General features: G+C 42.5%; 1 protein-coding gene across 1 annotated transcript in view; it reads right to left on the bottom strand.

Annotated features, from left to right (window-relative positions):
* The window catches only part of LRGUK (leucine rich repeats and guanylate kinase domain containing), an 84,479-nt gene that overhangs the window by 45,861 nt on the left and 14,212 nt on the right, over positions 1–24,406 (bottom strand). The window contains exons 5-10 of the mRNA XM_054564631.1: positions 22,713–22,794; positions 15,733–15,857; positions 11,117–11,260; positions 6,576–6,656; positions 4,493–4,579; positions 3,133–3,239 (exon numbers count right to left, since the gene is read on the bottom strand). Coding sequence (XP_054420606.1) covers positions 3,133–3,239; positions 4,493–4,579; positions 6,576–6,656; positions 11,117–11,260; positions 15,733–15,857; positions 22,713–22,794 — 626 coding nt within the window. The remainder of the gene's footprint in view (positions 1–3,132; positions 3,240–4,492; positions 4,580–6,575; positions 6,657–11,116; positions 11,261–15,732; positions 15,858–22,712; positions 22,795–24,406) is intronic.

Here is a 24,406-nt window from a genome sequence, read left to right as displayed (position 1 = left end):
AAAAACCTTGTTCGGCTAGAAAAAGAGTACATATGATTTATGAGAGACAGAAAATCAAATCATTATCAGATTTGTGACAGCAACATTTTGCATTAAACAAATGAAGTAACATCTTTAATATATTCAAGGAAAAAAGTATGAGCCATGGACTTTATATACTATAGCAAAAATGACTTTCAACATAAAGGGTAGAGAATATCATCAGTGAAAGATACTGGTCCCATAGACTTTCCTACAGAATCTACTAGAGGACAAGCTTCCTACAATCAAAATGACTCAAGAGACATCAATATAAGGCCTGGAAGTGAGCGATAAATATGCAGTTATCCACAGAACCAAGATTCAATGACAGCAAAGGAGAGCATGCAGTGCGTGATGGATATATGTTCTGACAATATAAGTAGAGTAAACTATTTTTAAAATGGGGTGATTGACACTTAAATAAAAGATATACAATAGGCAACTTCACAGAGATAGAAAGTGGATGAGAAGGTACCAGGGACTGGGAGTAGCAGGGAGTGGGGGCTACTGTTACAGAGATTCTGTCTGGAGCTACAGTTTTGAAAATAGATGGTGATGATGGTTGCACAACGTTGTGAATATGATTAATGTCACCAAACTGTACAATTTAAAATAGTTAAAATAGCAATGTTTATGTCATATGTATTTTACCATAATGAAAATGGTGTTCGGGGGCTGGGAGCGGGGAGCGGGGGGCGGCTTTAATGGGAAAAGCATAAGCAAAAGGTTTCCAGTGCTTTCTGCAATCATGCTGATGCTGCTGTTGGTACTCTGATGTTGTTGCGGTACAACGCGGGATTTTAAAACAAGGGTAAGTATGAGATATTCTACTTCCATCCTCTGTGTCCTTGGAGTGGGAGACAAGGAGATGAAGGTGTCACAGAGAAGGGGTTAAGTAAAAGCTCAGCCGTAGTCTTGAAATTGAATTGCAAGTATCAGTATGAATTGAGGAGGTATTTTATCATCTATCTGTAGATTAATATGGATAGGTCTGTCTAGATATAGATTAGATAGATATAAACAGATTAGATATATGTAGATAGTAATAGACAGGTACAAATAGGATAGACATCTGAATACGTGATTGGAAGGAAGGAAATAAATAACTGTATTCCTAGTTCTGTCCACTACAAGGACTAGAAACAATACCCAACCTGATAGGAATGAGTATCTCTAGCACTCAGATTGGGTTTGGAAAATACCATTTCTCACTAAAACAAACAAGGGAGGGTGTCTTGGAGAAATGGATGATTCCAAAGTTCAAACAAGCCTTGTACAAGATGAGCCTTTAGAATCTTGCCATTCCAAAGAGCAAGAAACTATCGATGACTACCAGGCCAGGGTCAACATTCTGCTGGGTCATTTTTAAAAATTAATTTTAAAGAGAGAGAGGAAAGGAGGGGGAGAGAGAAACATTGATTTGTTGTTCCACTGATTTATGCATTCATTGGGTGACTCTTGTATGTGCCCTGGCTGGGGGTTGAACCCACAACCTTGGCATATAGGGATGATGCTCTAATCAACTGAGCTACCAGCCAGGTCCTGCGTCATTTTAATATTGTATCTAGTCACAGCAGGAGAGGGAACAGTGACTTCCCCCAAAAGTGCAACATGAAAGTACCAAGGTCAAGAGTCAGGGATTGTTTTCCGGGGCTGCCGGAGAGCGGTGAGCTGGCCAGGGTGGGGTGGACAATGACAAGCCTGCTCGTGCCCCCAAGACTTCCTCACAATGAACACTGCTCCACCCAGGAGTATCTGGGGCTGCTTGGCCATTTGTTCTTATCTGGCTCAGCAGCCAGAAATGATCATGAAATATGTGTTTACCAAACACTGCCGTAAATTTCTTTGATACATATTTTTATATGAATGTACCCTAAAGCATGAAACAAGTAGCAATCTTCATAAACTAAAAAAGAAATACAATGAGGACATAAATGTTCTTTTTTAAAAACAATAAAATGTGCTTTTCCAGATATATGCAAATAAATGATAAATCATTTCACCCAGAGGGCTACCATAAATATATAAAGCTGTCATTGTCTGTATTATTAAATTACATGTAAAAAATCATGTCCTGGATGCAAAATAAAACATTTTGCTCCCTGTGGGAAACCAACCATGTGACATACAGGAGCAAATATCACATGAAGAAGAGAAGCCATTTATAACCAAGAGATCTTACAAGAATTTTTAAAATGCCTTTGGGTATTGATAGAATTTCTGCATTACACTTATAGCATAAATGGCCATCTGCTCCGACAGACTGTTTAAAAAGAAAAGGAGAACCTGTGGTAAATCAGTCTTCGAACTTTGAGGTGAGAGACTATTCATGTGTTCAACCAAGCTGAGCGACTGCTCCGAGTGCAATCACCAGAAAAGACTTCCATTTTCCCTCGGGCTAGCTGGGCCTCCTCCTAGGGGGTCTCTGATAATCTGCATTTACGAGAGCTCTTCCGCAGGGGTGTCTAGCTCCCACTCACAGCTAAGGAGGAATTTACAACGGACAGAAATGATCACAATCGTCTGTGGCTCTATCCTGCAGCAAAAAAAAAAGAAACCAACAAACTGCCTTGGCTGGTGGGGCCCTGTGGGTTGGGCATTGGCTCGTGAACCGAAGGGTTGCCAGTTTGATTCCTAGCCAGGACACTTGCCTGGGTTGCAGGCCAGGGTCCCGGTCGGGGGCGGTGTGCGAGGCAAATCGATCAATGTGTCTCACACATTGATGTTTCTTTCCCTCTCTTTCTTCCTCCCTTCCCCTCTCTCTAAAAATAAATAAAAAAATCTTTTTAAAAAACTGACAAATTTTTTTAATCATTATTATTACTATTTCACTGTCCTATGTCACAGGCTCGCCACCATTCAGGGGCCAGAGGTAAAAGGGAACATGTGCCCACTCATCACCACGCCTGGGAAAACACTGAGAGCGCCCATACCCGAGCACGCAATAACACGCTATAACTGAGGCAACACAGGCTGTCAAATGAAGACATGGCCCCATCCCTCGGACAAGGTGAGGGAGGAATGGGTCACAAAGTAGGAGGCCGGGGAAAAGCACGAGGTTGCCCTGTGCTCCCCGCCCCGAGTTCTACCCTGAGGGTCCCGAGTGCCTACCTGTCAAAGATCCTCTGTGGCTGCATTGTGCTGTGGACAATGTGGGTCAGGTGATCTTGGGCTGCGACCACTTCCGGGGGCGGGTTGTATTTATTCACTGCCATCACCTTTTTCAGAATCAGAAATGCCAAAGGGAAACAAATTTCATTTCTGAAAAGCACACAATGCTTACATTTTCTTTAATAAAATAGTCTAGACAGGCAACCAGGTCGAGAAAAATAATTTAACGTGTGCCCGTGAATCTTTGTGCTCAGCCTTCTCGTCTCCTCTAACTTTCCTAAAACCTAAGTAACGGCCATTATTTTAAAGTACCGAGCTGCAGTCCCTTGGTCCTCTACTTCTTTACAGTCCCTGGTTTAGGAGGAAAAAAGTAAAAACGAAAACAAAACCCTCAAGTCCAAGATAACTTTTGATGTAGTAAACGTCCCAGCTTTTAGTGTAAGGAGAAGAAACATAGTCCCAGGTCCTTGGTAATTGCGGCTGCAGAACTTTTTTCTCATGCCGTCTCACCAGGCACTATTCTGGTTACCTCCAGTTCTACCGAAACCACCGCCCCTTTTGGCATAACTCTCTCTGTTCAAAGCTGTGGGCCTTCTCTTCCTGAGGGTCTTCCCTCTAAGTGCATCGTCCTGGCTGCCACACCTTTCCTTAATTCACAGCGTTGAATTTTATTCCCTTTGCAAAACGGGAAAGGGAAATCTAATACGTGCATTTGAGTGTAAGAATAAGAATAATCTGTACCTTATTTTAACCAAGGTTTCAGAGAGGCATGTATGAAATGGAATATCTGCCTCTCTACATATTTATACCTGCTTTCACCCCCATCCCAAATTTGCATCCAGTGCAAGAAACCCCTCATTAGGGGAGATTTCTGCCGCTAAAGCAAGACAAAGCAGCTGGCACAGGTGCGGTGGGAGCGAGGCCAGTGCTAGCATTCAGCAGCTCTGCAACTGTGTGGCCGGATGAACTGCCATCTTAAAGAGCAGAATGACAGACTTAAAATAGCAGAGTGGCGATTCATCTGGGTACCTTCTGAACATGTGGTAAAATGGCGTTACAATGCATTTCATTATTAAATGAATTTTTAGAGTGACACACAGAACCACACACCTCCAGAGACAGTTCTCTGAATTGCCTGCCATGGCACTAGCCGCCTGTGCGAACGGAATGCTGCTGCCGAACCTGCGGTGACGGTTGGCTTTGCAGGCGGCTGAACAGACTGACCCTAGGACAAGGAGGCAGCCCCTAAACAAATAATTAATTATGTGTATCATTTATTGATTACATTGGTCCTGCAGCAGACAGTGTAAGCTTTTCAGCTTATTAACTCTGAACCACATGAAATAATACAATTACGTACCTTTTCTTCCACTTTAATCATCCTCTGGTCTAATTCTGTTAATCGTAGTAGCATAAAAATGACGAAGAACCAATATTCGGATTTTTCCTATTTAAAATATCAAGAGGACTATTCAATTGCCTTCACTTCCTCAAATTAACAAGCCCCAATGTTCTACTTTTATGAGCATGGGTCCATCACCTACCACCTCGTCAATCACATGCACACATACACATCTGTCTCTACGTTTTCACACTTACCAGCCCCCTTACATTAACAACTCAAAAGCACGCAGCGCCACGCAACTTATGAAGCTTTTCAAATGTGCGATCTTGTTGACCTCCCTGCGAGATAAGCAGGGCAGGTACAATTACCTTCACTTCTCAAGAGAAAACCAACCAGGCAAGCCTCACGGCGTGAAGCACTTAGTCCAAGGTGCCATGGCCAGCGACGTAAACCCTGTCACCTAACGCCGTGATTTTTGACCTTTTTCATCTCACGGTACACGTAAGCTAAGTACGGAAATTCTGGGGCACACCAAAAAACACATACTCTGCAGATCTGACAAAAAAAAAATAGGTATAATTTTGATGGACTTACAAAAATCAATAGTAATAATAGTAGTAGTAATTACCTACGCTTTTTGCTCCCAAGTAACATTTTAAAAAATCTTGTGCCTACACTATGCTTGTATATGAGGATTTCTGGTGCCGAGAATTAATCAGGTGCAAACTTATTATAAGATGTGACCAGTAAGATACAACTCTATTACAAGGCCTATATATTTATGGTTCAAGGAATGGCATTCACACTGAATGGCTATTGTTGTGCTCACTGTTGTTGTTTTTTTAAATTTGACAATCTAAGGGAGAAAAGGTCGGTGCCCCTGACTAAACAGTCAGGCACTGCATGTTTTAAAAATTCTTGCAGGCCACCAGTTGAAAATTTGAATTGAAAAAAAAAAAAAATCTGAAAATTGTTGTTCTAACTCCAAATAGTTTCATCATCACAAATAATGAAACGTTATTTATGATTAGTTTGTCATTTATTTATGACTTCATTTCATTTTGTATTAATTTGTATCATTTATTATGAATTTGTTTCACAATAAAGCTATTCACTTATGGAACGAATTCCTTATTATTCCCTACCATCTGCTCTGGTAGGATTATCTGCCTTTTAAAGATATAATTGAAGATTTTGTATTATGAAGCTACATCTCTTTGAAGGGGCAGATATTTGGGGACTGAAGCATTTTATGGACGGGAATGTGCATTACATGGATGCGCTCTCTCCGTGGACCTGAGGCTGGGGGTGCCGGCCGCGTTTAGACCTGCTGCTTTCTTTCCCGGTGTTGCTTTTAAATCACCTCCCCCTAGTCCTAGACCACAGATTGGTCTTCTTTTTAAATCTTATTTTTCACTTTTAACTTAATTTGATTTTTTTTTTTTTTTGCCTGTCCAGACACATTTAATCAAGATACACACAAAAACAAAGGTACTCAGAAATACAGAGAAATTCAAGAGTCTATAGAAAGGCAAGTGAAGGGTATAGGCAGGGAAGTGGGATGAAGGACCACGGAACAAAGAGGGAGGAACAAGGGCCGGGAAGAAAGGATCGGTCCCCGGACGAGAAGGCAAGGCCTGAAAGCTCTCGTGGGTCTCTGAATCCCAGAAGCAAAGAATCCATGGGAAATACATTTATTTTCATAATCATTTTATAACACCACCGATTTCAAAGCTATATGCAGACAATTTGGTTACGTTATCTCGTCTTAGACTTTCTTTCTGTTCCAAAGCAGGAACCATATTCTGTCCACACCTCCAGCCCTGTGCATCCACTCTCTCAAGAGCTCCCTCTTGCCACCTTTATTGCCTGCTGATGACTCGCAGTGGCCCCACAGGACAATCTCAGGCTTTACTTGCACTGTCTGTGGTGCCCAGGGACCTACCTGGCTTAGCCCTTCCAAGTGCTTCCTGAGAGACTGAGAATGAAGGCAAACACACTGTATTCATGAGCCTGACGTTCTTTATCAAAAGTACCTTGTAAGGAAGAGCTCCAAGAGAGCCCTCACCCACCTCCCCTGTTATAAATGATCTCTCACCTGAATTGGATTTCTTAGAAGATTGAGAACTCGAAGGAGAGGAAGATTTTCAATATATTCTATTTCACTCAGCTCAGCGATCTGTTTAATCAGAGGAACACAGCATTATCAATAGACTGAGTGCACAAAGATAATAGAAAGCCTGGTATAAGAGGGGCTACTTCGGATCCTTTAAATTCAACTGATTTTTAAAATCGCTCCACTGAATAATAGCCAGCTTTTTAGCGAGAATTCCACAAAGTTCCATAGAACCAGGAAATTAATGCACAGAACACTCAGCCCCATTTCCCTTTTCCCTCACCGGCTAGAGACCAGTGAGGTGTTCTTCATCTCAGCCATGTTTATTCAAAGGCATAAATGAAGTAGTTCATAGAATCAGAGAAAGAGTATGAAACATGCATGCGAAGGCTCCCTGCTTCTCCCCACCCCCAGCCCCAACCTAACAGTTCCTGACACGCTTCTGCCAGTCTGGGTTCACTGTGGCCGGTGGAGCCTTCTTACTGCATATACTTAGGTAGCTCTATCTTTCTTTAAAATAAGAAACAATTATTTTAAGGAAAGATGAAAATGGAAAGTGTATGACATATTTCCCGACATGGTGTTCCACAGGTGTTCCCTTTAAAATTTTTTGGTAAATGGTGCAGTTCTATATTCTCTTCTGCGTAGGTTAAGTTTCACAACTTTTAAAAGTAAAGAAAAAGGGATCCTTAATTTGACCAAGGGTAGAGTTTGGGTTGCAGCATGCCTGAATCTTCCACTAAACAAAGACGGACATGTTTACTTAAATTTCCAGTCATTAGCGTAATTATAATTTTATTACAAATATAGATATTGAACTTCTGCAAAAAATTAATCATCACTTTTCATTTATATTTCTCCCTAAGTCATATCTGCAGACATTGTGAAAGTGATGAATTCCTGAGTCATCCAACCACAAAACGCAGCTAAAATGTAAACTACTCCCAAAGCTAAATCAGGGCAAGAACCCATATGCCATGTTCAAAGGCTGCTATATTCACAGATACAACGGGAAAGGCAAATTCTGAGTTAAAATATGCGACCTGCCAATGGGTTGATTTCCCTGTAGTGTACAACTCTTGTGCTTGGACCTCACACAAATGTTAGGAGATCTTTCCCACAGTCACCACGTCTCACCGAGTCCTGGCGCCGTGGACTCACAGACATTGCTGGTGACAGCGGAAATTGGCACATTCTTCCAAAAGGGCGATCTGTGTTAAAAGTGCACAGGCTATGAACCAGCTGTCCCACTTCAAGAGGTTTATACTGAAGAGATCGTCAGACAGGCAAACATTAGATTCAAGAATGCTCTACCATCCGTAGTAAAAGCTAAAACTAGTCTAAATTCCTAAAAGCGCCATCATTGTGTGATTAGATGAGTCATGGTACAGTCGCATAATAGGAACACTATGCACCCAATTTAGAAGGTGGCGACATCTACGGTGACTGGCATGGGAAGATCTTCAAATGTCAAAACTGTACGGACTACACACAACTGTGCTACCGCTAAGGTGTCAGCTGGGATCACTGGTCTTTCGGGAGTCAAAGGAGAGGAGTCCAGTTCCCCTCCCAGGCCTTCCAGAGGCAGGACGAGGCTGGCCAGGCGGCGGGAGCGCGCGGGGAGCGGCTGGCTGCGAGTTCGAGCGGCTGGCGAGCGACAGCGCGCCCCAGGCACCAGCCGGCCTGCACGCGCTCGCCCTCCCTCCCCGGGACCTCGTCCCCAGTGGGCCACCTCCCTCACGCCTTCTCTCCTCAAATGCCAAGGCCCAAGGCTGAGTGTGTCACAGACGAGTACAGGTGGTGTGGGGACACAGTGCCCCACATGACCTAGAGTGAAATATTGCCAAGACGCTTATGTTCGGAGAGGAACCTCACCCGTCGGCTGCTAAGAAGGGCGGATCAGCAGAACTGACCCCCAGATTCTAGTCGGCCCCTCTTCTCGAACTTCCTCTGCCTGTTAGTCACGTCCCACCCCCACAGGCTTGTCCACTTGGACTTCGCAGGGAGACACATTTAGACAACTCTTGTTTTGTTTGTTTTTTGCTGTTTCCTTCTAGCCCATGCTCACCGAGCCTTCCATCCTGATGTAATGGGGCCTATTAAAGCTTTTGTTTAGATAGACAGACAGACATTTGTGAAATAACAACACTAAGTCTCAGAAGAGTAAAATGGCATTCTCTAAGTAACATGTTTGGGACAAATTTTCAATGCTGGAAATGACATCCAATCTAACAAGGAGTACAGAGCAGAGAATGACAAAGGCCCCCGAACCACCAGCAGATGACAAACACTTGCAAGGGAATATAAGAGAGACATTGAAATGATCACGTGAAGGACAACAATGTGCCAGCAGCTAAAACCAAGTAAGTCATACTGATGAAGGTGCTCCCAATAAAACAATATTCCTGACATCAGATTAATCGTGTGAGGAGCAGCAGCTATGTTATGTCTCTTTCAAATGATAAACTTCCCATCCCCGATACATGGCATTCTCAGCAGCACTGGAGGGATCCCCGAGGAAATCTTCGGAAGGCTCAAGGAATATTTCAGAGTGCCGTTGGCTGCTCCCCAGCCTGCCCGTTGGGGAGCGGGGGACCTGTGTTATTGTTACCAACCCAGTGATCACCCAAGGATCCTCTCCTTTGGGAAACGTGGCCAATATTTTTTAAGTGGAGTCTCTTTAATATTTGAAAGTTATAAACTCCTTTCTTCACTCACTCTTGTCCTTAAACTTTTCCAAATGTAATTTGAAAAGTCTCTTGAGATGGAAGAGAACAATATATTATTTGTGAGTTCTTTCTAGACCAGTGTGATCCGGTACTGAAGTTACTGGCCACAAGCGGCAACTTAGCACCTGGAACACGGCCGGGATGAATCGAGATGTGCTGTAGTGTCCAGTACACCCCACGTGTCAAAATCGTAGCGTGAAGCTACAGGATGTAAAATATCTTATCAATAATTCTGTATGTAGACTATGTGATGAAATGATGATATTTTACAATTAATTTCACCTGTTTCTTTTTACCTCTTTAATTGTGGCTACTAGAAAATTTAAAATTGCACACACATTTATGTTTTCTATTCTATTTTTATCAGAAAACGCTACTCCAGGGCATTTACACTTTTCTGAAAGGAGGGGCCAGTCGCACTTTATTTACTGTATCGTCCTGCAGGGTGAAGACATTGCCTATAGAGGCCTATGGTCTATGTTGACATCCTGGCTCTGTTATTTGCTAGACAAATAACTTTGGACAAGTTACTTAACCTCTCTGTGCCCCAGTTTCATCTATAAAATAGCAGCACTAACAGAGTTACATAATAAGGATTAAAGGAGATCTACATGAAGTGCTTAGAACAACGGCTTGTGCATAAGTATTCAATGACTGTCATGACTATTTTATGACTATTGCTATTATTAGTATTACCATTACCGAGGTAAGGTCCCTTCTACCTTTCCAATATTCCCCATCTATATGTGAATCATGTCAATGGCAATTTCATAAAAAAGACACTGAAACCATATGAAATAGAGATTGTGCTGATTTCATAAGACACAGGGCCCAATGAACAAAAGTTGTCCACTAGAATTAAGTGAACAAGTTGACAAAACAATTTAACGTACAAGTCAAATGAAAGTGAGGATGAACAGTTCTGTCTGTGTAATTAAATATCCACTTCTTCCCAGAACTAAGGACTGCCTTTTCTTGATTTTACAAACCTAACAGACGCTGGAAGCTGAGCACCGTCATGGCTGAACAGAGAAGCCCCTCCCTGCCAAGTAGGACCAATGCCTGCCTCTGGGTCACCCAAACTTTTCACTTTTCAAGAAGAAATAAACATTCAATTTCCTCATGAAATCTTTTCAAAACATGTGATGAAGCACACAGTATGAGTAAAATCACCATGTGGATCTTAGTGCATAAAAAATCAGCTATAGGTACCAACTTAATATACCATTAGAAGTACAACTACTTTATTGAAAATAAAGTATAATTAAGAGTGAAAGCCCATGTATGTAACTTGTACAGCAAGCCAGATACAGAAATTTGAATAAGTCCGATCTCCAACTCACACAGATTGGGAGCATATGCTGTTGCTGCCCACGGGGTGTAAGAATTCTCCTCGTACGCCTCTTTTCCTTAAGCGGTGGGCATGGGCAAGACGAGCCTGAGGCTACCATCATGTTTGTCCGCAACGCCCCTGCTCTGACGTTTCAGGCATTCCTAATGCTATCTTTCTACACAGAATTTCACACGAACATGTTTACTTCAGACAGTCACGTGCACTTGGTTGCAGTTGAAACCTTTAAAACGAGGTACTTAGAGGCATAATAGAATTCTCAAAAATTGTGAAGTGTATTTTTTTTTTCCGAAAAGTCCTTCTTCAACTCCTGCTCCAGGAGGTTTTCCAGAATGACATTTCTAAGCTGGCATTTAATGGGACAGCCTTTGGGCAACTAATGATGGGTCCTAATGTGTCTTAATTCAGACACTAGCGCTGACATGGGTGCAGGGCAACATTACCTTATTGTCCTCGAGGTTGATCACTTCCAGGAAGTCATGGCTCTCTAAGCCTTGGAGGCTGCTGATCTGATTGTGGGACAGATCCACGATCCGTAAGGCTTTCAGATCATCCAAACCCGTGATCTTCTCAATCTGGTTATGGCTCTAAAATTGATCAAAGACACTCAGTGTCTTAAAGGCCTCCATAGGACAAGGTGAAATGACAAGCATTCATTCTCAATGCTGCGCCTAATCTCTCAAAGCCAGGAAGCCACTCTTGTTGCTTTCCCCACCCCCATTTCCATTACTCACCTTCCTAAACACATATACATACAGCCCGGAAAGGAAGCCCAATTTTTCAGCATGAAGACTCAGAACACAATGTTTTCACTGAAGTTAAAGCTAGAGGAATATTCAAATCAGCAGAACAGACAAAAACTGGATAATATTGCATAATCTAAAGCCTAATGATAGTGTAACCCCATGTTTATGTTTAGAAAAGGAAATTCAATGCAGTTCTTTCATCGGCATCACAATAAGCCACCTGAATATTATAATTTCCATATACACTTTGCTTTCAGCAACATTCTAAATATAATCTCTTCATGTCATGAGGGCTGTGGGAGTGTGATACATACCCTCAGGTATCTGTGCTCTCGTGAAGTTCTCACCTCAGGAACCTGGGCTGGACCTACAATTTGTACAATTTGTCTTGACCGAAGGAATATGGCAAAAGTGTGCCAGATCCAAGTCTCAGAATTAAGAAGGCCTGACAGCTTCCCATTGTGTCTTGGACCCCTGAGCTGCAATGTAAGAATGTTGGCCGCTCTATTGGAGAGAATTTGTGGAGAAGTCCCATGGAGAAGGAGAGGTCACATGGAGGGGGGCCCTGGGACTAAATGCAGAGAAAATTCCAGCATCCCAGCTGGGCCCAGACCCAGCCAACCTGCCCGCTGAATGAGGCAACACCAGCAGAAGAACCACCCAGCTGAACCCAGCTCAGACCACAGAATCGCTAGCTAATAAAGTTTCTCCATGCCATAAACTAAGTTTTTCAATGATTTATACATAAACATCTTCTCAGACAATGAGCATGAAACAAAGAAAAATTCAAGAGTCGACTCAAATGCTGTCCTCTTTCCCAGGCCCCATGTGCCCATAACAAATAATGGTGACAAAACAATTTGCATTTTCTTGTACATTTTCCAACATACTCATAACTCCTTGGGTTCCTTAGCTTTGAGGGAATATGTGCAGTAAAATTAAACTCTTAGTTTGAGAATCATATTAAAGGAAATTTTGAAGTTTCAGTTAATGCTGTTATGTCCATCTTTAAACTTTGAAAACTTTTAATAAGCACCTTTGAACTAAAACATTTAAACCATAGTATTCTCTTCCTCTATAGTATTTTTCCTGGTACATTTAATAGCATTTTCATCCTATTTTTCTTAAGATTTAACTTCAATAATGAGCAAGATTTGTATTCATTGGCATAATTTATGGTTCCTTAAAATACCTTCATAGAACGTTGATGATCTATAAAGCTGGGTGATAGTACACGGGGGCTCATTAAACCATTTCCTTTATTTTTATGTGTGTTTGACACATTCTATAAGAAGGAAAAAAATGCTCATAACCCCAATTGCCTAAGTAAAGTCAAATTTCCTACTATTCAGAGTTCAGAAAAGTTCTAGAAAGAGTAATAGAAAAGAAAAAAAAGACACTAAACTTAACATAATATCCATATTAATTTAACTTATTGAAATGAGACTTCAATCCCCTATTTAAGATATGCCCACATATCTAATTTATACGCACTATATTTCTTTGCAGAGAACTCCGAAGGGCTGGGATGGGGAAGATAGCCTGCCTAACTCTCTGCAGGGTCTCTGTTGGCGTTCGAAGTGGTGGAGGAGTGAGAGTTGAGTGAGGCATAGAAAAGTTTCATTAGATAGTCTGGCCATAAATAAGGCAGAACTGAGAAATATTCAGGATCGCAGAAATCCTGAGTCGAGAGTCATCTAGTCAAACTCTTTATCCGATGCTGAGACACTGACACATGGCCCCGGACACGGGGCGCCCCGTTTCTGCATGAACGGTTCCTGCTTGTGTTGCTGTGATCAGCAGGAAACGGGGCCTTTGGAGAGAAGCCATTTCCTTAAACAAATGAAACAAGAAATATTCATCTCTCAGTTTGGGAGAAAAACAACGAGTGGTTCTTACTGAGACAAAAGTGAATTTTAAAACTTGAAATGATCTGTCGTCACTTGCTAAGGGAAGTGGCTGTCACGGCCGCCCACAAGGGACCACATTTCCCCTTATATTTGTCACCAAAGTCGATAATAGACAATCAACTATCGGTGTGTATAATGAATCATTCTTTTTTCTCTAAATTGTAAAAGAAACTATTTTCAATAGTGAAGCAACTGGTTTTCTTATCCCACAAATTAAAATAAGTAATAAAAGCATTAAAAACTGTTGAGAAGCAGGGACCTACCGCCAAGATTGTTCTACCCAGCAAAGCTATCATTGAGAATTGAAGGGCAGATGAAGAGCTTCCCAGACAAGAAAAAGCTGGTTTATCATCACCAAACCATTATCATATAAAATGTTAAAGGGACTTATTTTAAGAAAAAGATCAAAGGCTATGAACAATAAAATGGCAAAAATACATTATCTATCAACAATTGAATCTAAAAAGTAAACTAAGCAAGAACAGAGATACAATCATGGATACAGAGAGCAGAGTGTTTTGACGGTTGCCAGACGGGAGGGGGATGTAGGGGAACGGGTGAAGAGGCGAGGGGATTAAGGAATAGAAACCGGTAGTCACAGAACAGCCACGGGGATGTAAAGTACAGCCTAGGAGACGGAGTAGCCAGAGAATTTATACGCATGACCCGTGGGCATGAACAATGGTGGGGAGATTGCCTGAGGGAGTGGGGGGTGCTGGGTGGAGGAGTCAAAGAGGGAAAAATCAGGACAATGGTAATAGCATAATCAATAAAATTTTAACAACTGTTGAAACAAATGTGTATCATTTTACTTTGTGTATTTTATTAACGCGGAAAAGAAAACCTTCCTGTTCTCAAAAACGAAAGACGGCGTTTCCTGTACTTTCTAGTTCACCTTGGGTAGGAGGGGCAGGGGTTGGGAAACATCCACCTAATCCATTTGTAGAAGGAAAAAAAAAAAAAAAAAGTCTTTTATGTTTTTGTCCAAAAGCTACTTGAGATTGTCAACATGGATTACTTATTTAGTTCCTGAAACAAATTGTTAGGATGAAAGTGCTATGTGTTGTTATTGTTAATAATGAGTCCCATCCTCGGTCCCCTAAGCACACCCCGAGATGCCTTTCTATGTATCAAGCTCCGCGTAAAGTGAACGGCAACACCAGTACAGCAAGTCAGGGGAAGGCGAGGGTGAGCTGCAAACGGAACAGCACCTACTGCCAACAATCCTGCCAATTATCATAACTTTACAATGTGACTTTTTAAGCAAGTCTTACATTTGCAGTCCGACTTATCAAAATCATCTTCCTCTGTACTTTGCTAACACATGCCTTGGGGGGCAGAAAACAGGAAACCTCAAGGAGATGATTAAACCCTTCCATCCCCAGCACGGGAAGCCAGTACTCTCCCCTCTCCTAACTCACTGGAAGGAGTGAAGGCTCTTCAAAAATGCACGTCATTCTCCAAGCTGGGGGGAAAACGTTAACACACAGCCAGCCATCAGTTATTGTGGTTAAATAAGACAGGGGGAGTATATTGTGGATGTCATAATTCTGCAGACAACCCGAGATATTGCAAACAGCAGTTCAACACTCTGTTGCAGGAGAGCTCGCTTAGGACTTTAATCAGCTGCCAGCCTCCTGGCTTAAAATCCTCCGTGCCCACCGTGTGTGATCGACGCAATAAAGAACAGCAAGGCCACCCCAGGTCAAGAGGTAGGAGGGAAGAGGAAAGGGAGAAGGAAAAATGGATGATCCAGAAAGTATACCATCAACCCCCAAATTAGTGAGCTATGTTGTTATTTCAAAAATGCAGTCTATTTGGGACTATTATGATTCTGATTTTTTTGGTAAATTATCCATATTTTCAGTAGGTCACAGTCATGTAGGATGTTATATATAGCTAAAAAAGACTGTTCGCTGTGGGGGAAAAAATAAACAAGTTGAAACGCTCTGATTGGGACTGTCCATTTATTCTCAGCACTAATTTTGATTGTTAGGAGGGGAAACTAGCACATATTAATAAAAAAGGACTGCAAAAATTCAGTGCCCAGAGAACATCTTGTGGTTCATTTGAAAGAATGTGTGTTAACAGCAATAAATTCAATGCGTAAGACATTAGAGAATGTCTTAAATTGTTAAGAGTATACTTTTCTTTCTCAGTGCGAAAAGTCAGTCTTTTGAAAATTGACTTTGGATACCAAGTTAGAAAGTCATTTTCCATTGGCATAAAATATTGGTCATACACATATGCCAGATATGGAAAGGAGCGATCAAACTGAAGGCAATAACATAGCATTAAAGAACTCTTTCTTTATAAAGCTGAAAATTCCCAAATGATTATAATTCATACACTTACTAAAATTCTGACTAGCATTTCTAAAGAATAACATTTTGTTAGACTCACCAGGCACAGTATTTTGATGGGTAATATGCCTAAGCCATCAATCTCTCTGATCTTGTTTTCGGCCAGACTAAGGTGAGTGAGGCTGCTGCACAGCTCCAGGCCGCGGATTTCTTCTATCTTGTTGCCTATAGACCAGGACTATGTTTAAGGAAAATGTCGTTAAAACATTTTAGGGGAAAAAAATTGGTGTTAAACCAGACCACAGCAACAACAGAGCCCTATTACAGGGCCAATACAGGATGATCAGTAAATCTTGAAATGCAGTCTTCATATGGAAGTTAACACTAGCATGACTTAACATTAACTCTTTAAAGGAATGTCGGTTTTTCTGTTTGTTTGTTTTTCACATGCGGTCGCTCACATTTACGCTCCGAGAGGCCTGCAGCCCTCTCCTCGGCCAAGTGTCTTCCCTCGGTTCCTCGGGTCTCCCTGAGAAACTCGGTGCTCCCCACAGGCGGGACGCTGAACAGAGTCGCCATGGAGCGGCGGGCGCTATGCAGCAGGCCGCGTCTCCGTCACAAGCAGGGTAACAGCCTGGGGAAAGGCACCTGCGGCACATGGTGGTGAAGAGAAGCCAATGCCCTGACCCAGAGAGGAGCAGCCCTTTCTTTGTGCCTGCGTTGCCTTCTCCCTTTAAAATAAATGAAACCGCAACTCTGCCTCAGTTTCCTCGTCCATTGACTAAGTTTCTATTCATTGCTAACATTTTAACTTCTCTTCTTGTGGGCACCTGAAACTGCAATCTCAAAGTCACCAATTTGCCTCCTCTCTCTCTGTCCTCAAATCCCTTTGGCAAATTTCCAGACTTTGATACCATTTCCCTACCAAAGGTCAAGCCCTACCCCCGACCCCTCCCCTTCTCTCCAAGTCACCAAAACATCACCGTTTTCTCAACCGCTTGTAATCTTCAGGGCACCCAATCCCTCGCCAAAACCTGTTTTGTTTTTTTTTTATTTGTTTGGGGTTTTTTTGCTTTAAAACATGTCTTGAATTAGTTCTCTTTTCATTCATTTCTCTGCCAACTGTATTAAGCTTTGGTACCAGTGGGTACCTCTAACATCTGTCCCCAAGTCACCTTACACACTGTGGTCAAGGATAATTTTTTTTCAAAACATTGATTGGATATGAAGCGCCAATAAAACAATTCTCACAGGACAAATTCCAAATTTCTCACTCTAGAATTGAAGGCTCTTCACTTGGAGCAAAGCCTATTTATTCGGTTTCGTCCCTCTTATAATCCAATGAGAGTTCTCCCATTCTGCCAGGGGCAAATTCTGCGCGGCTCTGGAACAAGCCAGTGATCTTGTCACTGCCTCCCTCCTCCTTTCTAAGCCCTGCCCATTCCTCAGGCTCGATTTCAAATCCCACTTTTGTTTTTCTTTGTTTTGATCATTTGTATTCAACCAACATCTTAAGTATTTATTTTTCATTGATAACCTATTTTCCTTTTTATTAATTTTTAATTACATAAGTAAGTGCAAACAATAGATTGGAAGAACATATTCACAACATATATAGTAGACAAAGGGTAAAGAAGAGCCATGAACTAATGAGGGAAAAAAAAAAAAGACAAAACCACCCCTTTGAAAATGTAGAAAGAAATGTGTTCCGGGTATTTCCAGGGAGTTCCCAGAAGAGCAAATCTAAGAGGCCAATAAACATGTGAAAAGACACTTTACAGATTAAGACAAGGTGCCGTTCTTCACCATCAGCTTAGCAAACACAAAAGGTTTAAGCATTTCAAAGGTTCCAAAGAACAGACATGTTCATACTACTGGGAGAGAGGGCTCATTATCATAGAGCCACTTTGGCGGTGACATGGTGTGAGCAGGTCACAGCAGCCCCACGTCTTGGTTTCTACACTATACAAACCGCTTTGTCCTGAAAGCCTCGTCTGTTCAATTTCCACCCCCCAACCCCCAGCTATTTGCTGCCATGAACCATAGAATCAACCACCACGGAATCAGTTTTTCAAAGAGAAAGGAAGGGATTGTAAGCATCACAAAAACATATATTTTGCCTCATAATTATTTGTAGTTATCCCAACTCTACGACTTACAAGTTACATGACTTCTCTCTGCTCAGACACCAGGATGCTGTGAAGGCCAAAATTACATCATACAAAAAAAACTAGAACACTAGAACTATGAGTTGCATGAACCATAACACCACCTACAATTATAAAGCACTGTTTCCTTACTGAATTAGAAGTGCGCAAGGCCAAAAGATCACATCCCCTACCACTGGGCCAACAGCACAAAATGGAAGGTTCAAGGCCAGGACTGATTCCGAAGAGAACTAGGCCGCAGAAAGAGGTCAATTAGGAAACTAGAAGCAATGAAGAGAAAACGTTACCCAGTGAACCAGGAATTTCTAGATTTTCCTCACTGATTCCATTCGGATTCAATTGTTGGGCGGAAACGTAGCTCTGCTTGTCATCAATGTGCACGTTCCACTCTTTCCTAAAGCTTCCTGCCACAATAGCTCTGCGAATAGGCATTTCCTCTCACAAACACTATGCTCCTTTCTGCTTCCATTTTCTTTAGGCTATTTACATCATCCTCCCGCTACCAAAACAGAGACCAGACCTTTGCAGCTATGGATTGTAACAAAGGCTGTGAAACGCAGAGAGTGGGAGATTAAGCTCGCACACAGCCACAGGTGAAATAAAATATCCTCTGAGTAGGCAAGCCTGGGCAAGAAAAACTTCAAACAGCCACCTGTCTCGGTTTAGCGCAGGGAGCGACAACCGTTAGGTCCTGTTTCAGGAGCCCGAGTGTCCTGGTGGCTGTGCTCCAGCCGAAATGAAGATGCTCTGAATTACAACAGAGGATACAGTATAACACATGCCTGTGGGCAGCTGAGCCAGGAAGCAGTCCCGGGGGGAGCAGGCAAGGACCAGAGAACCAGAATACCAGGAATCCTGAAACCGGGAAGAGATAATGGGAATCGAAAAGGAACGCTCGTTTACTGTGTACACAGCCATTTTCCAAGACGTGAGAGGCTAACCAACAAGTTCCCTGGGTGGACACAGCTGACTAGCTCTGACCAGAACGGCAGGTCTTGTTTCACGGCATTACTGTTGCGAGGGACAAAGGAGGAAAAATACAGACGTGTTGCTTCAGTCATACTTGGGCTGCGGCAGCTCCTGTCACCGTCACTCACAGCGCTGGGGCCAAGGGGGACGGATTGACTGAAGGTTTCTAGGGAGAAATAAGTCCATTTCAGAAAAATGGGCATTTCCCAACTCTTCATTCCCCTTTAGATTTCCAGGAATTTCAGGCACTATAAATTAATGGGGTTCTTGAGGAAGGAGTGTTTTTTTTGTTGTTTTACAGTGGCATAGCAGCTTCCCCGCTAGTGACTCCCACAAGCCCCCTCTTCCGTGACTGCCAGCAATGACAACCGTCAATGTGGTCGGCACAAGGCTCTGAGTTCGCTGCTTGCTCTCAGGGATACCTTCATCTCCCTAATCACCTGTTTTCTTATTTTAAGAACCTTGATAAAATATTACTTGGCCTTCCTTCTAACATTCTTTCATGTTCTTTCTTAGGTCTTGGGACTTCTGGCTAAGAAGAAATATAATCTGATAAATCACTAAACTATTCCAAGGAATTAGCTTACTGGGTTAATCCTCTTAGGTATATTTTAATTTTCAAAGGCCACTATCAGGAAAAAGAGACTCAAAGAACGCATCTCTATCACGCTGCATTCCAGCTCTAAAGCTTTTTGTTCTGTGAATAAATCTCATCCACCGAATTTCAGATCCCCGAGGGGATGGAGTGAAAGAACCCAGTGGCGCACAGGCACAACTTCACAGCCAGGAGGAGGCCCAAAAACGTATTTCTTACATTTTGGGGATGCTGTCAGCAGCTCACAGCGCTTGACATGAATTATTCACTCGTTCGGCATTCGCTCTTATTCATTTGTCTATGATCAAAAAATATGGTTCGGGTGTTCAGAAAACAGTTACTGAGAAATCCTGGAAATCTATCACGCTTCTCTTAGTGGGGAAACCTGCAATGATGGCTTTAATCAAAACCAATCCTGAAAGATCTGTATCACCTTGCCAGTGAAAAATGTTCTTCCCTATAGGAGTGAAACTCTGTAAGAAATGAAACACGCATACACTTTAAATAAATGGCAGGGGATAAAAGCAGCGATTGCTCAATGAGTTACAACCTGGGAAATACAATGGAATTCAAGAGGCTAGTCTCAGTTCAACCTTTTTCCAAATAATCTCGGACAGTTCACCGACCCAAGTCTCAGGCTCCTCCTCTTCCATAAATGTAACGGTCAGTACTGGGTGATCTCAAAAATCCTGTCTGCTTTAAAAATTCTGTGAATCATTTTTAAATTCCATAATTTTCTATAATCATAAGGGAAACAATCAGTCAGAATTCATAGGTAAAAAATAAACTGTATCCTTTCTCAGGAATTAGTAAATTTACATACATTTGGCCAAGTTTATCATCCTGCACTTTAGGATGATTATCAATTAATCATCAGTGATCCACATATGAAAGGACAAAACAGCATAATAAACTACAAAGTTCATATCTTATAGTTAATTCATTCTGATATATTAATATAATCTACTACAATCACATTATCAGAATTACTAGTTTTATTAATTGATTTGTTTTAAATCGTTCTTTATTTTTATAATTACTTTTATTTAACTTTATTTTAAAGAAAAGCACATTTTTTCCCCCTTCAGTAGAGAAGTCCTCTGTGCCCACTAAGGAAAGCTTGAACAAATGTGCAAAGCATAAAAAAGGTAACAGCCAACTGTTGGAAGCCACTGGACCGGGAAAGCATGCCTTGCAAGGCATGAGCGAGGGGACAGGTTAGTTCAGAGCCGAGGCTCTCGAGTGCGGTCCTCAGACCGGCAATGCCCGCGCAGCCTGCGCACCTGCTGGAAACGCACAGTCGCAGGTGCTACCCCAGACCTACTCAGCGGGCGCCCAGCAACAGGTGCTTCATTTCAACAAACCCTCCGGGGGATTCTGACACAGCTGATGTGTGAAGCTTGGTAAATGCTTGTTTTCCAAGAAATGAATTTCTAATTTTCAGGCTTTTAAATGTGTTCACTGACAGAGGCACATCATTGGCCCCATATATGGCCTGCTTTTTATTTACTTTTAAAAAGGTAATGGGCGCTCCTGAAACCACTGCCATCACGACCACCCCACTCTCAGCCCAAGAAGTGGAACAGCTGCAGTGACTTTATACACCTCCAGTCCCTTCCTAGTGCCCCCCCCCCCCGGAGATACCGGTGACCACTGTACTGTTCATCTAGTTCCTCTTCCCTTTCCCATTGGTTTTATACCTCATTCCCAGGTTCCATGTGGCCTATTAAGATCCCTCCTAATTGCTGCATGGGAGCGTATTCCATCCACTTTCGCGGCAGTATAATATGCTCCTGCGCAAGTGCACCACAAGTGATACTCGCTCTCATCCATGCACTTTGCGCCTCTTTCAATTTTCTGCTATTACGAGTAATGCTGCTATGAGCATCCGTGATTCTTACACAAGCCTCCAGGTATACACAGGCTGAGACCCTCCATATGTAGGAACGAATACACTAGGCCATAGGGAATTTGGATGCTCAACTTTACAAGATAGTAGGAAGTTGTTTTCCAAAGTGGTTGACCCAGAGACAGGCTCAGAGATGGAGAGCAGGCTGAGCGCTATGCGGGTGGGGGGACGCGGGGGGGGGGCGGGTAGGGGGAGGTTAGAGGGTGGAGGGGTCGAGCGAAAAAGGAAGAAGGGCTCATGGGCACGGATCAGTGTGGTGACTGCAGGGGGTGCGGGGTATGAGGGCGTTAAAAGCAATGGAAAAATACAATAACACGTTTCGAAAACAAATATAAAATGAAAAAATAAAATCAATTACCTTGGCTAAGGAAAAAAGTGGCTGAACCAATTTCATACCCATAAGCAACACAAAGAGATCCTTTTAATCTACCATGTTCCCCAATCCTCGGCATTTTTAGATGTCTTAAATTTTGTCCACTGCTTGTTCATTTTCACAGGAAAGTTCTAAAGGGCGTGGGGCTATGTTCCAAGCATTCCATCAAATGCGAAGAGAGTTGTCCTACTGAATGTCTCCCAGAAAACGCGCCTCCTCCCCCCCCCCCCCCCCCCCCCCTCATTGCAGGCGTCATGTGTACGGGCTGCTGCACCGGCGCTCGCATGAGGCACCAGGGAGAGTCCATCTGTGCTCCACTCCACGCTAAAAATCCTCAGGCGGGCAGAAAGAGGCGCACTGAGAAAGAGGAGGCGCTGTTCTCCTCACCCCGAGGACGTTGTCTCTGGTGTGAAGAAGGGACTCGAGCTCATTAAACGCAGAGACGCCCCATTAACCCCTTAGGCCCTAGGAGCGGGCACATGCCCACTTGAGAGTAGGTGCTGTTTGTGCGGGAACCGGACTCACACAGTAGACAGATCTGTTCCTGAAGTCGGTTGCAAATCAAAAGTTGATTTTTTTTTTTTTAATGAAACACGCTTTAAATACAATAGAGAAGCTTGCTATTTAAAGGGAACTTTTAGTATGAATGCTTTTGTAAAATAAATAATTACTAATTTCCCTTATGGCCATATCTGGATTTTCAGATACTGAATTTATATAAGATAGGGAGCACATTTAAGTAAATTTGAAAAGGAGTTCAGATAAGAAGTTCAGTTCAAACAACTTGTTTGGCTCTAGAATTAAAAATAAGCCTACATTTATTAGAATGACTGTCTCGCTTAGCTTTTCAGGTATAAAATGCTCTTGGTAAGTTTTGATGTGCAGTCTTATTCTTTGGTAAATAAAACATCATTCCTCATTTTGTGATGGTTAATTCTTAATTATTTACATGAGTCACACATCTCTAGTAAACTGCTTATCTGACACTATTCCATGCCGTCTGGTATACAAACACTTATTAATGGGTCTATTAAGCAAATTTTCCCCTTTACTTATCAAAGGATACTGTCCAAAATTAGTTTAGTGAGAGCTTGGTATGCCGACAAATTACCCAATTCAGAAATTTGGTTGCAGGACAGGTCGACCTTCTGAGGAGAGAAAGCAGCAGTGTGTCATACTTTATTTCTCATTGGTCTTAACCACACTAATTACATGCATAACAAGGATGCGCTTCTGGGTGTGGGGTTAGAATTCTTTACTGAAAACAGGCTGAAGCTAACACAGTCCCCTCTGTTCCATCCCTGTCTGCCAGGGGCCCTGCGGGGGTCTCTCCCGGACGCCAGGGCGGGCGCCCCGCGGCTGCTCTCCCCATTGCAGCGCCCCCTTCGGGGGAACCTCAGTTTCAGCCTTACCACCGCCCACCGCGTCTTTCAGCTGCTCTAATGCCCAGCAAACTGTATTCACTTAGTTTATACGCATATTTTGTTTCTCTTTCCTTTGCCTTTTCTGGTTTTATCTCAGTACGTTCTCCATGTCACCCCCTTAATGCCAGAAAAACCTTCCTGATTCCTCCCTCAGGTCATAGCTCTTCAGCTTAATACCCTTTCTCAAAATGGACTATTTTAGGAAAGCATTTTCAGCAACATCAGCTGTTCCTACTCAAAAATATGAGATAAGAGATATATAACATTAAATAACTTTAATTATTCACCTACTGGCAAAACAAACAAAAGTGATTTCTTTTAAGAAATGGGGAAAAAAACCTAACTTTTCTGAAACACTGCATTAATTTGCATTTTCTAGAAAACTATGCAGCAATTATATAAACCACCATTCTTTTTGTACCCTTTAAAACAGTGATTCCGCCCTCAAAAATGTGCTACAATTATTTTGTCAATGAATTAAATACTAAATACTTTAAATACTGGATTCTTTAAAAAGGAAAAATTGGCAACAACCCAAGTGGCAAGAGTGGAAAACCGGTTAAGTCCATTACAGTGTGGCACTGGGACTAGATTCAGTCAGTAAAACGCGTGTGCCCAGGCTCTGTGGCACTGGTTCCCAAATTTGTCAGCCCATTGGAGCCCCCGAAGTCTTGTCATTACCTTGGGCCACTTGAGTCAGAACCTGCCCACAGCGTTCAGGCAGTGGTTTTAAAACTCTCCAGGTGACTGCAGTGTGCAGAAAAGTCTGGAAACCACTCTTCCACGGTCTCTCTGCTGCCCTGCGGCCTAGGATTGGCAGCAATAACATCGCCCTCCCGGGCCCCACCCTGACCTCATGGTCGGACCCTCATTTGCACAAGAACCCAAGGATCTGTGTGCACACTGAGGTGCAGGACCCAGCGCCCCGCAGCAGGGCAAGCTGCTCCGCCAACTGCTGCTCCCAGAGAGTCCAATTCCACCCCAGAAAGGCCAAGGCTGCTGCAGAGAGGTAGGAATGCCGGTCTGAAATCACCGCATCCTCAGAAAACCGAAGCCTGATCCGTAAGGAGGCAAAATCTGAGCCCCCTGCACGTGGTCATAGATTTGTCACGTATAAAATTATTCTACAATAAAAATCATACAGATAATAACTAGCATTTAAATGAAGGAGAGAGAACAGAAGGCAGCTACTTCTTTGGTTTGTACACTAGGTTTGAGCACAGCTTCCTAAGAGTATCCATTGATAGGCCTTTTCCCTTTTCCAAAATAAATGATGCATAAATCCTCCTCCCTGTTATTTCATTTCAAATACACTATTTCCCCCTACCTCTTATTC

The sequence above is a fragment of the Pteronotus mesoamericanus genome, unplaced genomic scaffold (genome assembly GCF_021234165.1).
Source record: "Pteronotus mesoamericanus isolate MK-2021 breed Mesoamerican mustached bat unplaced genomic scaffold, CSHL_Meso_final scaffold_85, whole genome shotgun sequence".
Classification (NCBI taxonomy): Eukaryota; Metazoa; Chordata; class Mammalia; order Chiroptera; family Mormoopidae; genus Pteronotus; species Pteronotus mesoamericanus.
This window is presented reverse-complemented; position numbering and strand designations above follow the sequence as displayed.